Source organism: Apteryx rowi, unplaced genomic scaffold (assembly GCF_003343035.1).
Source record: "Apteryx rowi isolate R43461 unplaced genomic scaffold, aptRow1 scaffold_27, whole genome shotgun sequence".
In the NCBI taxonomy this organism is placed as follows: Eukaryota; Metazoa; Chordata; class Aves; order Apterygiformes; family Apterygidae; genus Apteryx; species Apteryx rowi.
The window spans coordinates 193,970-210,519 of NW_020449085.1; the positions used below are offsets into that span (position 1 = coordinate 193,970).

Sequence of the window (16,550 nt, forward strand, 5' to 3'; positions counted from 1 at the left end):
TGCAAGAACAGTCCATCCCAATGAGCAAGAAGTTGAGCAAAGGGGGCAGGAGACCTGAATGGATGAATGAGGAGCTAGTGGCAAAACTCGAACAGAAGAAGGAAGTATACAGAAGGTGGAAGCAGGGACAGGTAACCTGGGAGGAATATAGGGACATTGTCCAAGTATGCAGGGAGGAGGCTAGGAAGGCCAAGGCCCATCTGGAATTTAATCTGGCAAGGGATGTCAAGGACAACAAGAAGAGCTTCCATAAATATATCAGTAACAAAGGAAAGAATAGGGGAAATGTGGTCCCACTGCTGAATGGGAGAGGGGCCCTGGTGACAAAGGATACAAAAGGCAGAGGTAATGAATGCCTTCTTTGCCTCAGTCTTTACTGGTGAGACCAGCTGTCAGGAATCCCAGGCCCTGGAAACCAGGGAGAAAATCTGGAGAGAGGAAAACTTTTTCCTTGGTGGAGCGGGTTCAGATTTTTAGAGATCACTTAAGCAAACTGGACATACACAAGTCCATGGGGCCTGATGGGATGCACCCACAAGTGTTGAGGGAGCTGGCTGATGTTATTGCAAGGCCACTCTGTCACCTTTGAAAGGTCATGGAGAACAGGAGAAGTGCCTGAGGACTGGAAGAAAACCAGTGTCACTCCAGTCTTCAAAAAGGTCAAGAAGGAGGACCCAGGGAACTACAGGCCAGTCAGCCTCACCTCCATCCCTAGAAAGGTGATGGAGGAGCTCATCCTGGATGTCATCTCTAAGCATGTGGAGGAAAAGAAAGTGATCAGGAGCAGTCAGCATGGATTCACCAATAGGAAATCTTGCTTAACCAACCTGATAGCCTTCTGTGATGGAACGACTGACTGGGTAGATGAGGGGAGAGCAGTAGCTGTTGTTTACCTTGACTTCAGAAAGGCTTTTGACACTGTCTCCCATAACATCCTCATAGGCAAGCTGATGAAGTACGGGCTAGATGAGCAGACAGTGAGGTGAATTGAAAACAGGCTGAATGGCAGAGCTCAGGGGGTTGTGCTCAGTGGTGCAAAGTCTAGCTGGAGGCAAGTCTAGTTGGAGGTCGTAACCAGCAGTGTACCCCACAGATCAATCCTGGGTCCAATCCTGTTCAATTTATTCATCAATGACCTGGATGAAGGGACGGAGTGCACCCTCAGCAAGTTTGCTGAGGATAAAAAATTGGAAAGAGTGGCTGCTACACCAGAGGGCTGTGCTGCCATTCAGAGGAACCTCGACAGGCTGGAGAGATGGCAGAGGGGAACCTCATGAAGCTCAATAAAGGAGGGGGGAGGAATAACCCCATGCAGCAGTACAGGCTGGGGGCTGGCCTGCTGGAAAGCAGCTCTGCAGAGAAAGTCCTAGTGGACACTAAGGTGAACATGAGCCAGCAATGTGCCCTTGTGGCCAAGAAGGCCAATGGTATCCTGGGCTGCATGAGGAAGAATATTGCCAGCAGGTCGAGGGAGATGATCTTTCTCCTCTACTCAGCCCTGGTGAGGCCGCATCTGGAGTACTGTGTCCAGTTCTGGGCTCCCCAGTACAAGAGAGACATGTTGCTTCTAGAGCAAGTCTGGTGGAGGGCTACTAAGATGATTAAGGGACTGGAGCATCGCTCTATGAGGAAAGGCTGTGAGAGCTGGGCCTGTTCAGCCTGGAGAAGAGAAGGCTGAGGGGGGATCTTATCAATGTGTATAGATATCTGAAGGGAGGGGGTAAAGTGGATGGGACCASACTCTTTTCAGTGGTGCCTAGCGATAGGACGAGAGGCATCAGGCACAAACTGAAACACAGCAAGTTTCATCTGAACATGAGGAAAAACTTTTTTACTGTGAGGGTGACTGGAGCACTGGAAGAGGTTGCCCAGAGAGGTTGTGGAGTCTCCATCTTTGGAGATATTCAAAAGCTGTCTGGACAGGATCCTGCTCAACACGCTCTGGGTGACCCTGCTTGAACAGGGGGGTTGGACTAGATGATCTCCAGAGGTCCCTTCCAACCTCAACCATTCTGTGTTTCTGTAATTCTGAGATAAGCTTTGCTGAGCGGAGCTGCTGAATCATCACCGCAGCCCATGCCAGATCGGGGGGTGGAGGTTAAGCCAGAAATTCATCCAGGTGTCGAATACACTGCCTGAATATAGCATGGCAGCGTGCAGCTTTGCTGTGTGAAGGCTTCACTGGGATTTCAAACACGAATGACAACAATCTGTGAAATAGCTTTTGGGTTGGTGTTTCCTTTCTTGGCATTGCCAGTAGTTTCTGTGCTCAGTGAATTCTTAGGGCACTTCGGGAGAAGGATGCGATGTGAGATCTGCTCTGACATTTAGATATGGTTACGTGGCTGTTTTTCTCCCCCACTGCCAATCTGACACTTCTTTCCTACCCTTTCTCACAGCAAACACAGCACTTCAGTGCAGTAGGTGTTATGCCTGGGCTCACGATGGATTGCTGTAGAAGGCTCTCTCCTGGGTTTATTTTTCATGAAAAACATAAGTCAGTGTTTCAGCTCAGCAAAGCATCTGGATTTCATAGTTGTGCCTGTTTACACCACTCCTTAAAACGGCACTCTTTTTCCCAACACTTTTTTGATTAGACTAATGTTGAGAATTGCAGATAGTTGCTATCTTGTGACTGTTTGCTCAGTCCTGCTTGAACCAGGAGGAGCTGCATGTGTGCTAACAAAGAAGGGTCTAACTTGGAGTATCTCTTCACCCCATGTACCACCATCAGAAATGCCAAGTCAATAAGAAATACATCCCCCTTGGCCAAATGATAGCAGATGTTCAGTGTCAGTGCAGGAGGAACCAGGAACGTGGAGTCTGTGTGTAACCTAGTACATCTATGTGTAGACCAGTGCTAATTTTGGGTGGATGCAATTGCCTCTTCCAGGAATTTCAGCACACTTCCTCCCCAGGCACTGTTTAGGAGGGTTTCTAGCACCTGCTGCTTAGGACAGAAGGAAGACACCATCTCCTATCTGGAACGCAGATCAGAAATGCATTCACTACAACCAAGTTGCAGGAGATGTGCTGTATAAATGAGACTTTAATGGGGGGCTCGTGCAGGAGTGAGCAGTTTTTGGGCCTCTCACTATGTTCAGTCGTGATCTGGAAATGCCACTGCAGAACATAAGCAGCTGTAGCAATGTGTGCCTGTTGGTGCAGTCACGAAAGGCAGGCACTGACTTGTGTCTGTGCAGCCTTGGATGAGAAGCACCCACTGTGGGGACAGCAGGGATCTCAGCTTATTTGGGGATCTGATGTCTTGTGTCTCCTCAGGCCTGGAATCCTAGCTATCTCCATTTGTTTAGGAGAAGCTGGGAGGCAGATAAATCTCCTCATTCTGTGTTCATATTTAGAATCATCTCTTTTCCAACATTTGTCTTCTGAGCATCTTTAGAAAATGTATACAAGCCAGATGAATATTCACCATTCAACAGCTTCTCCAGACTTTACCAGCAGCAGTAGGTAACTTACTGTCTGCTGGCCATATAACAGCCCCTTCTGTTCTCCTCAGCTTGCCAGCTTCAACCCCAGCAAACTATCCTGGAACTGAATAACACCGCCTCTGTTCTCAGCTCTTGTCCCTATGCAATTGGGAACAGCTCCAAATCACTAGTGTAAACCTCATACCCTGGAAGCAACCGGTCCCTATGCTGTCCAATTTGTCTCCAGTCAGACGAGCTCCTTAGAAGGGCTTGCCACTGAGTGCTAGCATGACAGCTTTTTCAGTGGAAACCAGTCACCCCAGACAGATCTAACTGCTCTTGGAAATAGGTGAACCCATATGTGCTCTGTCTGAATCTGTGGAAAAAATAACACTGGGAAGACAGAGGCATGGTTGCACCCACAGCTCTGGGCCTGCTTGCAGGGCAGGGAGCAGTTCAGCAGCACAGACAGGCCAGAGTTGGCCCTATCTACTCATTGCCCTGTGGTTTGGGTCCTTCATAGGACTCCTAGCTGTAGTCTCTGCTGCTGCCTGAATAACAGGAGTGGTTGTACTAGATGTGAGGGATGATCCTGTTGCTACCCATAGGAGACAGGTTTTGTGGAGCACTCTGGCTTTGTCCCCTCCAGGCACAGGCCTGTGCACATGCTGATTGATGGCCTTGAAACTAACTCGTACCTTCATCTCCTCTTCCAGGTACAACCCAGAGTGTGCCCTGTCCCAGGTGCAGCCACTGGAGCCCTGGGGCAATACTGTTTATGGCTATGCCACGTAAGTATACTTTGCCATGCCCACGCCATGACACAAGACCTCAGCACAGCCCATAGGCACCTGCCCATGGTGGCAGGGGTTGGCATAGCCCTGTCTCCTAACATCCCTTCATCCTTAGTGGCTTTGGAGGTTTGAGAGGGTCTTTCTTATATTTCTTCTGGCTCTCACCCTTCACCTCTCTTGTTTGCTCTTCAGGTGTTTCTTTCCTCCTTCCCTGCATTGCCAGTGGCTGGAGCTGACCCACCATTCAGTCTGACCCCCTTTCCAAGGCGTTGTGAATGGAGTCTCTCTCCACAGCACAGTGTATGCCTCTCCTGAACTATGGGACTGTAAAGCTAGGCACACAGCTCATCAATCCTAAGTTATGTGTGAAGGTGACATCAGCTCCTGTCATCTGTCCCTCTAGGCCTGAGGCTGATTCCCAAGGCGCATGTGCCACAAGCAGGTTATCTGAAGCCTCCCAAGATGGGCAAGAGTACTGCTTACTGCTCTAATGCAAGTTCCAGAGGCTTTTCAGCTGCTGTCACCCACCAGGGCTGGGAAAAGAGGCTGTGCTCTCCTCTTCCATCTGTTCCCTTCTGCTTGTTCCCACCCTCATTTGTGCAGTTGCATGAGGAGCTAACCAAAGCTAGACTCAGCCAATACAGACTGGATGTCAGCAAGCCCTCAGTACCCCAGGGCTTCATGCCAGTCGCAGAAAGGTGAGGACAAGTCGTTATTTTTGCAGAAGTGAAGATGCAGAAGCCTATGAGTTGCAGGATGGGGAATTCAGCTCCGGGATCTTCATGAAGTATCTGAAGAAACATATTCTGCAGGAGAAAAAAGTTACACACATGCTGGAGGATGTGTTAGAAGGTAAGGGAGTGCTTTTAAGCTAGAAACCACTTATTTCAGTAGCAGTGGTAACAGGAGATATCAGCAGAAAGTGAGTGATGAGTGCTCAACATCTCTGCAGCCTGGCCATCCCAGCAAGGGTGAGAATGAAGATCAGCACCCACACTCCCCTCTCCTTAAAAATAGAAAATGCATATTTGTGATCTGGAAAGCAGGGAGGCCTGGCAGTCAAAGAGGGAGATCAGGAGTCACAGAGCAGATGCAGTAAGATTGTTAAAGTAGAGCAAGGCCTTCATCTAAATCACTGGTTATCCATTCCTTAGACACTCTGCAGCATAGGTGAGTCTAGTTCACCCAGCATAACCAGGGAGAGTCCAGCCATGCCAGAATTGCAATAGAGGCGCAGCAGGACATGCCTTGTGAGAGCTTTTAGTAGCCTGGCAGCAACACCACCAGGATGTTCATGTAAGGTCTGAAAGTCAAGATGAGAAAATTAGGGACCTGGATGCCTCTGGGTGCTGCAGTGCCCTTAGTGCCTCTAAAATTTCTCTCTCAGATATTGGCCGGGATCCTTTGGTCACTGGGAAGCAGGTGATGGAGATCAAGCACACACTGAAGGAAGCCCGGGCCCTGACAGACCCTATCTGCCCCTTGGGAGCAGCTGCACTGCGCTGGGGACACAACCACGGTGAGCATGCAAGTAGTGGGGAGAGCTAACAGACAAGGAAGGAGGACCACTGAGGGGCAAATTCAAAAGAGACTTGCCAAAAGAGCACAGTGGGGCTGAGAGGACTAGGGAGCCTCTGTGCCCCTTCAGTGCTGAGGATGAGGAGGGAGTATCCAGGCTGGGCAGGGGAAAAGATGAGACAGTACCAAGTGTGAGATTGCCTCACAGTGCCAGCTGCTGGGTGAGCGCTGTGCAGTGTGTAGGGGAAAAACCCCATTCTCTTCCTTGCTCTGCCTCTGGTTGGGGGTCACAGCACAGCGAGGAGACAGGCAGCAGCACAGCAGTAATGAGAGCACAGCAGAAGAGCGCTTTGCTTCAAGATGGAGGCCAGGCGCCACAGCAACTGGGCTGCTGCACACACGCAGCCTCCCTGAGTGCTGGCAGGCAGGAGAGCTCTTACAGCTATTTAGGAAGAGGTTGTGAGACACTGGCCTACAGGGAGCAGCTGCAGCTGATGGCGAGAGCCCTCGAGGACGTCAGTGCTGCACTTAGTGCTCATCCTGCTCGACTTTCTCTTCCAGAGCTGCTTAATGAAATAGTGATGTTCCCGTGTGGGGCACAGGTGGAGCTCCGCTTCCACCAGGTTTTCTCCAACGTGATATATGTGTGCGCCAAGCTGCAGGCACCCCCATCCCACATCGCTGACGTCCGCCTCCTGCTTTGCCGTCCAACTGTGAGTCTTTCACAGGGAGGAGCTGGTCCCGTTTCCAGTTCCTTCTTGGCTCCTTTCCCCGGGGCATACATGGGAGAGGGTTTATTGGGATTCCAGCAGGGAGGTGGGGTGCATGCTTCAGGGTGAGTTTGGAGGATGATGTATCTAGCAGAGGGGAAGGAGAGGAGAATGGGTGCAGAATGGGAGATGTGGCATGTGTTACATGGGCAGAAGAGTCCTGAGGGCTGGAAAGGGCTGAACCCATGTGCAAAGGCAGGTGCTAAGCTAAAAGAGGGAATCATACACTTATTTATCACTTGTTAGGCTCGTCGCTGGGGTGTCTAGCCTAGCTCTCCAAAAGTGAGAGCTCTGCTGGGCCTGGTTGCTTCTTACTCAGTGAGAGGATCCCAACAGGAGCTGTGGCACCAGCCCTGTGCAGTGTCTGGAGGAAAAGAAAAGGAAAGTGACTTTTCCCATCATGTGACAGTCCTTGAGCACACTCACGTGCCTACTCTACCTGCCCTAGAGATCACTGTGATCCTGCTCTCTCCAGCCCAGCACCAGGTCTGGACTCCTCTTTCCTCCCCACTTCAGACAGAGTGCCTGCAGGGGTTGGTGGCATGAAGACAGACATCCCCGTTAATCTGAGCTCTTCCTTCAACAACCGCAGGCTCTATGAGCACTTGTGTTCAGTCTTTGTCTCAGTCTCCTGAGCTGTCAGTGCATCGGGTCTGTTGTACCCTTGGGATGGGGGGGGACCAGAACAGTCCTCAAGTGTGTGTAGCCCGGGATTTACACAGAGGTGTAATGACACTCTCAAATTTATTCTCCGTCCATTTCCTAACAATTCTTAACAGAAGTTGCAATTTCTGCTGAGCACTGAGAGTCACATTTTCACATAACTTGCTATTATAGTCCCTGGTTCAGTGCGAGGATCCCCTTTTCTAATAACATTGACCCAAATAATCCACGTGGCACCTCTGCAAAGGCCTTGTGCTCTTTGAGTGCTCCTTGCATACATCAGTGTCCCACAGACTGCCTGCCACATTCCTTGCTCCTAATGCATTGGAAAAAGGATTTAATGCTAGTTTTGATGCCTTTAGCTAGTTACTCCTCAGACTGATATTTTTCGGTCTGCCTGATTAAATCTGTGCATTTAATCTGCTGGAGTTGATCCTTTCTATGTTCTTTGTTTGGAAACAGTTCTGGCTTTTTGAATGATGCTTTCTTAATATGCTGTGCTAATGTATCTTAACATAACAATATATCCTAATGTGCTTGTTTACTGTTCAGCCATACCAGCTTCCTTGTACCCTTTCTCACACTTCTCCTAACAGGCAGGCACCATGCTCTCAGTATGGTCTTTTCCAGCAGTCTGCATGCCTCCTCTAAGAATTTAATTCTCTTTGCTGCTCCTTTTTGTTAACAATCTTCCTCATTTTCTGTAGCTCCCTTGCTGAAGTGTAGCACGACTGTGGTGGATTTTTCGGCCCCTGTTGCTCCCGGAGGGATGCTGACCCTAAGTATCTTGTAGTCACTGATGCAGAGCGGTGTGTCCAGCAGGAGGTTTGGAGCCTGATCCTGCCCATTACTCAGTACCAAGCCGGAGCATCATTTCCCCTTGTGAGCTCCCTAACCATGCATGAAATTTGTTTGTGGGTGTCTGTGTCTGTGTGCGGGTGTTTGTGTGCATCACCCCATATTAGCGCTTGTGGGGAAAAGGGAGTCCATCTGCTTCCTCCTGCTTCCAGAGCTGGAGCAAGAGGGACTGAGGAGACCGAAAAGGGACCCCGGTGCAGCCAGGGCCCTAGGATCCCCTCCCTGTTCCTATCCTGCTCCATGGCAGAGCTAGCACACACTGACCCCCAGTGGCGTTTGCTGACATGGCAGCAGATCTTGTCACTGGTGTGCAATTCATCTGCCCCACGTTAGACAGCTGCAGTGAGGCCACGCACACTGATGCTTGGGACCAAGCACCCTTGCCCACCAACAGAGAGATGCAAGGGTGTCTGCAGGAGGGCACCTGACTCTTTTTGCGATCTGGGTGAGTGGGCTGCATCCTCACTGTGCCAGCCCTCCTCAGGGATGCTGAGGGGAGCCTGGATGACTGTCTGGGCTGCACTTGCATGGCTAAGACCCCAGAGCTGGAAGCTGAAGCCAGACAAACATAGGCATGATGCAAGATGCATGTTTTAGCCCCTGGGGAATCAACCCATGGACCCATTTGGTCAAGGAAGGAATAGTTTTTCCACAATTTGCCATATTTTGCCTGTCAGAGTGACTTGAGCAGAGAGTCTGGGCTCACTGTAGGATTGCCAGAGATAATTACAATGGTCTTTTGTAGCACAGATCCATTTTCTTTCATTATTCAGTGGTAGCGTTCTCTCCCATCTCATGCCTTGCCTGACTTGCATTTTTACTTGACAAGGACTGTCTTCAGAGAGAGAGACTATTTTAGGAAATATGCAGAAAAGAATGATGCTGAGAGTTAGACAGTTCCATTTTTTTGCTATGTGCTGCTTAAATGCTTTTTTTTTTTTTTTTTTAACTTTTGTCATGGATCCCCTTGTTTTCAAGGTAAATCACTTGATCTGGAGCTGTTTGACCTAATGGTATCTCCAGTCACCTTTTCCCCAGTTCATTTTGAATATCTGAAACTCTGGGTAAGCCAAAACTCTGGTCTTGCCAATTCCTGAACATCATCTTCACTAAAAAATAACAAAATCCCCACCATGGGGATTTTACCATAGAAACATTTATAAGTAATTATGAATGGGATAGAAAAATTAATTTAGAAAATCCTTTTCTCCATTTCCTGACTCCTACACAGCAAGAAATGATGGAGACTAACAGAAGGAAATACTTGCCTGTATCCACTGTAATTATATTGTGGTAGAACAGGAGACTACTGAGGCTGGGAATTTAGCAGAGTGCAGATATTTGCATGAATAGCAAGCTGCTGTCAGTAAAGGGGTATTGCGTCTCACATTTCAGGGCTTTAATTCATCCCTCAGGATTAGGGATTAGAATATGGACTTGGTGATTTTTTTTTCTAATTAACCCCAAATTATTGACAATAATTGACTTTCCTGTGGGTAATAGGAGATGGAGGGACCTGCTGTTTACTGGAGGAGACATCCCAAGAGGTGCTGTCCCCACTAACCCGAATCCAAGATGACACCTAAGGGCTGCCAAGGCTTTTTCTGCCAACCAACCAGGATCCCATGCTAAACCTGCGAGAGGCCCTAATGCGACCCCACAGAGCCATCTATGGAAGGGGGCTGCAAGATCATGGGAATGGGAGTGCAAGGCAGAAAGAACCAGGGCTGGGCAGGAGGAGATGCCTCTCTGCACAGTGAGGTCTTACTGATTCAGGAAGTGGTGGGAAGAGGAAAGAGTATATTTGCAAAGTGGCTTGCAAGATTACTGAGGAAGTCTTCAAACTAGGATCAAGGTGGACAAATGTCAAAACCCTGCAGCACACAGAAGCAGTGGTGCCATGGGCAGAGACCTAAAACAAGGGGGATGAGGATATTTACAGTAAAGTAGAAAGAGGCTGGTGAGCTGGTCTAGTAAGCATCTCCAACATCTGAATACTAGTGAAAGAATGAAAAATGGCCAGGAAGACCTCAAAGCCTTCATACACAAGCAAGACTATGAATGAGTATGACAGGGCCTTGGTGGGAGAGTTCAGAAGATGTGAATATTATTATAAAAATATGTTGTTTTTTTCTGAAAGACCAGGGCTGTGATAGTGTTTTATATTTTCATTAATGACCTCAGTAATGTGTTGTAGCATGCTCTTATTAAATATGCAGATGCATGCTGTAACACTTGGCAGCACAAGATGCTAAAAGACAGGATTAGGTTTCAGAAAGATTTTGATAATCTGGAGATACAGTCTGCAAGCAAGACTATTATTCAGCATGGACAGATGCAAGGTGCTACCTGTGGGCAGGAGTAAGCAGTAGTGTACACACAGGATGGAGAACGACTCAGGTAATAGTTTTGTCTGAGGTCCACACTGGTTGGAGAAATGGAAGCAGGACAGAAAACTGTACTGAGGGTATAAATAAGAGCTCCAAGATTTGGGTGAGATCCTCTCTGGCTCCCCTCGCTGTTGCTGAGGCTGGAGCACTGGATCCAGTTTTGGACCCATGTTTCATGAAAAAAGTGTACCAGCTGAAACATATCCCAAGTAATAAACTGAAAGATTGAAAGAACTGTGATTTAGGCAAGAGAAGCAAAGTTTGGCAGAGGGGGGACCCTCAAATACATAAAAGGTTGTTGTGATGATGGAAGAAAATAATGGTTTAAATAGTACTAAGGAAGATCCAGGTTGGCCGTGATAAAGATGGTAAAGAGTGTGAAGGTCTGGGAGAGGTTTTGCCTAAAGGTGTCACAGAGTCACCATTCGTGTAGATCTCTAAGAGCAGCTGGAAATGCATCTGTCAGACATGACGTGTGTCACTGGATCTGCCTCGTAGTAGGGTCTGGGCCACACGACACCTTTGGCCCTTTCTACTTTAGGGTCCATATCCTAGGATATGGATATATCCTTAGGGCCCTCACCTCAGGAAGAGGACACAGGATCAACCCCCTGTGCAGAAGCAGACTGGCATTGTGTGGCTGGCTGGTAAATCCAAAATTATTTAATCATGCAGTCATTTAATCTGTTAATCACTCAGTCTTAGTCAGAGTGGGATCTGCTGGATGGCAGATCTTCCCTGCATGGATGCTGAAGGGACTTTGAGCTTTTCACCACAGCGCTGAGCGTTTGCTCCTTCCAGGGATAGGTGTTCTGGGAAGGATGCCAGGTCCGTGGCAGAGAAAAACAGCGCATCCGATTTGAACGTTCAGCACTTGGGGCTTGCTTTGTCCCAGTCACTCAGGGCTGCAGGGTGGTTCACCCCATCCAAACATCCCAGTGCTGCCTGGCTTTTCATAAGCCGTGTTTTCAGTTGTGATGGAATATTACTATATTCACACTAATCATGTTTGTAGTATGCTGAGTATTTTTTTAGATAGGTTGAAAAAAAAGGGTGGCCCAGCTGCAATGGGCTTGAAACTGTAGCACAATAAACAGGCGTTAGGGAGAAGAGTCCACTGTAATAGCAGAGATATGAGCACTCCTGCCTTGCTTCTAAAAACTGAACTGTGATGTTAATCATTGAAGATTCCTGGTGTCTGCAAGGGTGGTAACACAACTGCAAAACCAGGCACTTAGAAGTTACCTGATCCAGACCCCCTCCATGCCTGCAAGGAGAAAAAAGGGAATATGGCCCAACCCCAGCTCCTACAGGCCAGTGAATCCCCAGAGAGGAGACAATTAGAGAGGTCACAGATGTGGAGATGCACCAGGAGAAGACAGAGCTGCAAAAGTCAAAAGACAGATGTGGAAAGAGCAATGGGGAGGCTAAGGAGGAAGTCAGAGGAGAGGCCTCAACTCTGGAGAGCAATATGGCATCAGAGAGCAGATGTGGGCAGGGAGGGTGACCATGTGGATGACTTCTGACCATGGACTGGACAGATTGTTTTCATAATAGCAAGTAGGGCACTGTGGGTATTACAAGTCTAGCAAGGTTCAAAATGAAATTGGACATGTTTGTAAGAGTCCCCCAAAGGCTGCTGAAAGCACAGACACCATCTTTGGCTCCGAGAGTCACCGATTTTCCCGTTGCAGGAGGCTAGCAGCATGGGCTCATCCTGGGTGGGGGCGTGCTTGCCTTCTCCTGTTCTTCCCTAAGCATGTGCTGCAGCGTGATGTCAGCAATGTTGGGTGAGATGGAGCCTGCTGGACCCAGTATGGCCGCTCATTCCTTAATGCGGTCCTCCCGCTGAAGCCCTGTGGCCATGTTAGTGGTATGCAGGTTGATCTGCCCTGTGCCTAGAGAACCTCTCTGTTTTGAAATCTAAGTTTAGTTTAACCGAGGCTGCTGGGCTTGGAAGGGCTGTGACCACATCAGAGCAGCAGACGGGAGATCAGAGCAGATGATCTGATGCAAAGAGCCTAGGAGAGCCTGGAGCAGGGCCTGCAGAGAGGGTGGCTGGCACAGGAAGGAGAGAGCAGGAGAGGGCAGTATTCACTGGCAGAAAGTGCTCTGCATTGCAGTCTGTCTCTTCCCATTTCACAGTTCAGACCTGTCAAAGAAACCAGGATGAGGCCACCCTAAGCAACACAGCAGGAGGGCAACTTCATCCCCCTCCAAGTTGCGTCTTCCCCTTGCTGGCACAGCTAGTTCCCTTTTTGCTAAGTCCATTCACTGCCCTGATCTTTCCTAAAACTCTCTGTGGTTTCTCATTATCTTTCTGGTTACAAGTTGCTGAGTGCACAGAAAGGATCTGGTTTTGCTTTATATAGAGATAATGCTAGTTTTGCAGCTTGCCTCCAATGGACCCACTGGACCAGCTATAGAGGGATGATGTAGTGTTTACTCCTGTTCTACCAGCCTTTCAGTCAGGGGCGACCCTGACACGTGCAGATCCCAGCCAGCATTTGGGGTCAACCATTTGAGCTTCCAACCCCAACCTTCTCCCTTGTGTCCCAGCCTGAAACAAATTGCTTTGTCCACTTGCACCCAGCAATTGGGAGGTGTGTAAAAACTAACATGAACGTCCTTATCATGAGCCACTGTTTACAGCCCCTTTGTGCTGTGAGAGCCCCCAGGGCTTCTCTAACCTCTGCGTCCCTGTGAGGTCCCAGACAGCCTCCTGCATCAGCATGCTCAGTGAGGCATTTCACACCAGCGATGAGAAAGCTTTGCGAGGATCGGCCCTCCTTGCACTCCACCAGCTTTATGCAGGGCCGCAATGGGCCTGCCTGGGCCGCTCAGCTCCCGTGGCCAAAGACAGGCCAGCACATCCTCGCGCTGGCCAAGCCAGGCTGGTAGGAGTGAGCTGTAGCAGCTGCCGGAGCCGGATGGCAGAGTAGCACCGTCGCATGCAAGGGGCTGGTGGATAATGGGTCCCAGGCTGTCACCCATCCTAGAGGGATCAAATCCAAAACAAGATGCAGTATGTTTGATGGGCTGATGCTGAAAACTTGATGCGTTTCCTCTTGTTTTCCTAACCCAGGAGAGGCAAGATGTGGCCATCCTGAAGGATAGCTGTGCAGACCAAGTGGAGTCTCTGCTTGCCTCTGTTTACAAGCAGGAGGAGCAGGACTGTGCGTTCCAGCTCACTGGACTGCAGAAAATTCAGGTAAAAAGCTGCTGTGTGGGAATCTCTGCAGTTCTCCCACACCCTCGTGTAACTGGTACTCTCTATCCCTGCCTGCTCAAGCCTCGTGTGCCCCTCTGATATCCCTGGACTGCATGCAGCAGTTGAACGGAAACTGGGTTGAGACCCTTCTGTATTGCAGGGTAACACCCAGGTGAATACTCTAGGAGCCCAGGCATCTCAGAGGCACAAAAACCTGCCTCTTTCTGCTGGCTCACCCTGCCCTTCCACACTGTCTGGCCAGAGAGGCTGTTCTTTGCCCCCATGCCTTTTTCAGGCTGGTGCTTTGGTCCTGGTGGAGATCAGAGTAACCCGAATGTTTCAGGTGAAGAAGGATGTCTAACTAGGCTTGTGTGCTCTTTGGGGAGCTGGACTCACAGGCTGGCCAGGGACTCGAGCGGCGGGAGAAATTAGCCCCTGCCTTCAGAGTGTTACTACCAAGCCCTTCCTTGCTTGAACCAAGAGCAAGGAGGACTTCAAAAGACACTCAGACTATATTTAAAGACTGCAGAAGAGGCAGAATTGCTAGTCTCATGGCTTGTCTCTTCCAAAGGATTATCTCTCTCCAAGCAGCAGTGTGTACCTTGTTTCTTGTTTGATTTTTTTTCTGTCTTATATGGATCTTGCGAGGTGCTTATCTGCATGAGTAAAGCCTCTGCTCTGCATGGTCTTGCACCAAATGCAATCCAGTTGCTGTCTGGATCTGCTTGAAACAAGCTCGGTTTGCTGAGTACCTTAAGTGCCTCAGTGTATGGCAGTTCTTGCAGTCCTTGATTGTTCCTGGAGCTCTCTTCTGAACCCTTTCCAGGCATTCAGCATTGCTTTTTAAGTGCAGACATGGGACCTGGACCCTGCATTGCCTGCCAGACACGTAGGGAAAATCTCCCTCCTGCTCCATTATCCATCTCCCTTCTTTGTACAGCCAGGTGTCTTAGTCACAGCCCTGTGCTAGGGGTTCATGTTCAGGAATTTGGCTGCCATTGATGTGTTACTTTCTGATTTCTTCACCATCTTTGTAAAGATCTAAAATAGTGCTAGACTGAGAATGGATCCCTGCAGAGCACTGCTGTTTTAAACTGCCAGCTTTTACTGTGTGATGCACGTTTTCTTTAAGTGGTTCATATTCCTCCCCTTGTGCGCCTCTCTCTCATGTGTGCTTTGGCCAGGACAGACATCACGGTGCTCCTTGCATGAGTGTAATTTTCCTGGGCACAGTCCTCTCCACTCCTGCTCCCCTGCAGCAGTATACTGGGGAGGTAGTGCTCTCAGTGACAGTGCCCTGGCCAGGCATCTCAAGAGTCATGAAATCCAGAAACTGTGTCTCAGGCCCACAACCGTCATGAACATATATTAGAGCCCACTTATTCTGGCAGTAGCATTGCTCCAGCACACCACAGTATGGGGCTGTGAGCCTGCAGAACAGCCAGCCAAACCTGTAATTTCTTGACAGTGCCTGCAGAAAAAGCAAAAAAGTTCTGCTTTAAGTCTCTGATTCACTTTGTGTCCTTTGCTCTCCTCCTCCAGACAGATGTGCTCCTGCAGTTGGATTTGCATTACACCCAGCTAAGCACAAAGCAGAGGACTTGTGAAAGCCTGCAGAAAATCCTCCAGAAATCTCTGGTAGCGCAGTTGTTCAGCCACAGAAATTCTACCCTGCCAAACTACCAGCAAACTCCAGTATCTGCAGGCAGCCTGTGCCTCAGGGACACGTCCACGCTGAGCGCAAGCCCAAAGGCACAGGCATCTCTGAGGATGGGCTCAGGACACAGTTTGCCAAACAGCAACCCCTCCAACTCATGCAGTGAGCCAGAAGAGAATGACGAGAGCAACTTGAGTGAGCTCTGTTCAGCGCTGCTTCGGGCTGGTCCGGGGCAGGACTGTCCCTGATACTTGCAGATTGTCGTGACCAGCCTGGGAACCGTATTTTTGAAAAGGCAACAGTTATCCCAGTGATAAATACAACAGAAGTCATCAGCTGCCTTCAGCCTCAGCAGTCGCTCTGGCCAAATCAGGCCGCATGTGGCTGAGGCTGCTTTTGGAAAGACCTCTCCCATCAATGCCCTGCAACATGCAGGGCCAAAGCCTGCTGGAAATAACCTCTGTCCCACAAAACGTTCTGCGCTGTTGGAAACACCGAGGAGTAATTGTCATGTCTAGTGAAAGACAGGGCCACCCTACAAGTCATAACATTTCCAGGCAAAACCTCATATTGCTTATAGTCAAGGACATTGGCTGATGTTTTCTGAGAATCAGCCTTTGCTAAGCAAGTGCCTGAAAGCAAGCATTACAGCATTAAACATGGTGAGGTAGGATACCCATAAACACTACAGGCCTGTGCTACAGCAGGGACACAGTCTAAAAACCCAAACACAACTGCTGACTCTCATCACGCTTGTGCAAGTGATGCAAAGAATTAATGAGTGACCAAGATAAAACTGTATGAATGTATAAGCTTTACCCCAGGGTTACAGTGTGGTTTTCTTTCCTTGGAAGTCCTGCCTATGTAAAAGCAGATGTTAAATTATGTGTTTATGTATTTCTAAAGAATGCATTTATATTTTCCTGCTTGCCAGGAAAAGGAGGTTGAGATGTCCTGTCAAATGCATGTTTACAACAGAGGCTGGTTCACGCTTCCACCTGCCCCTTCTAGCATGTTACACACAGACATAAAAGGGTGTTAAAGCCTGTGTGGTCTTGCGTTCCTCTCAGATGCAGAACCTCCTAAGTGTGGGAGATGGAGAGGACAGGATGGAGGAGGGAGAACCTGGAAGAATTTTTTATTAGTACAAATTTTTTCAAAGTGCCCATCTCTCTCTGTGTGCATGCACCCTGGGCAACCTCAAGTCCTACCTTTCATGCAGAACCAGCTGTCCAGAGAGAGCCACAGGTGAGTGGGG

The 16,550-nt window shown here is 49.0% G+C and overlaps 1 protein-coding gene across 5 annotated transcripts in view; it reads left to right on the forward strand.

The window, feature by feature from the left end:
- The window catches only part of LOC112967321 (mucosa-associated lymphoid tissue lymphoma translocation protein 1-like), a 31,163-nt gene extending 14,923 nt beyond the window's left edge, over nucleotides 1-16,240 (forward strand). For 4 of the 5 annotated variants that reach the window (XM_026068389.1, XM_026068390.1, XM_026068391.1 and 1 more), the window contains exons 9-14: nucleotides 4,148-4,222; nucleotides 4,950-5,077; nucleotides 5,613-5,744; nucleotides 6,305-6,456; nucleotides 13,510-13,635; nucleotides 15,178-16,240. In XM_026068389.1, coding sequence (XP_025924174.1) covers nucleotides 4,148-4,222; nucleotides 4,950-5,077; nucleotides 5,613-5,744; nucleotides 6,305-6,456; nucleotides 13,510-13,635; nucleotides 15,178-15,540 — 976 coding nt within the window. In that variant the 3' untranslated portion in view covers nucleotides 15,541-16,240. The remainder of the gene's footprint in view (nucleotides 1-4,147; nucleotides 4,223-4,949; nucleotides 5,078-5,612; nucleotides 5,745-6,304; nucleotides 6,457-13,509; nucleotides 13,636-15,177) is intronic. The other variant, XM_026068393.1, reaches the window with a different exon arrangement.
- Nucleotides 16,241-16,550: the final 310 nt, after the last annotated feature.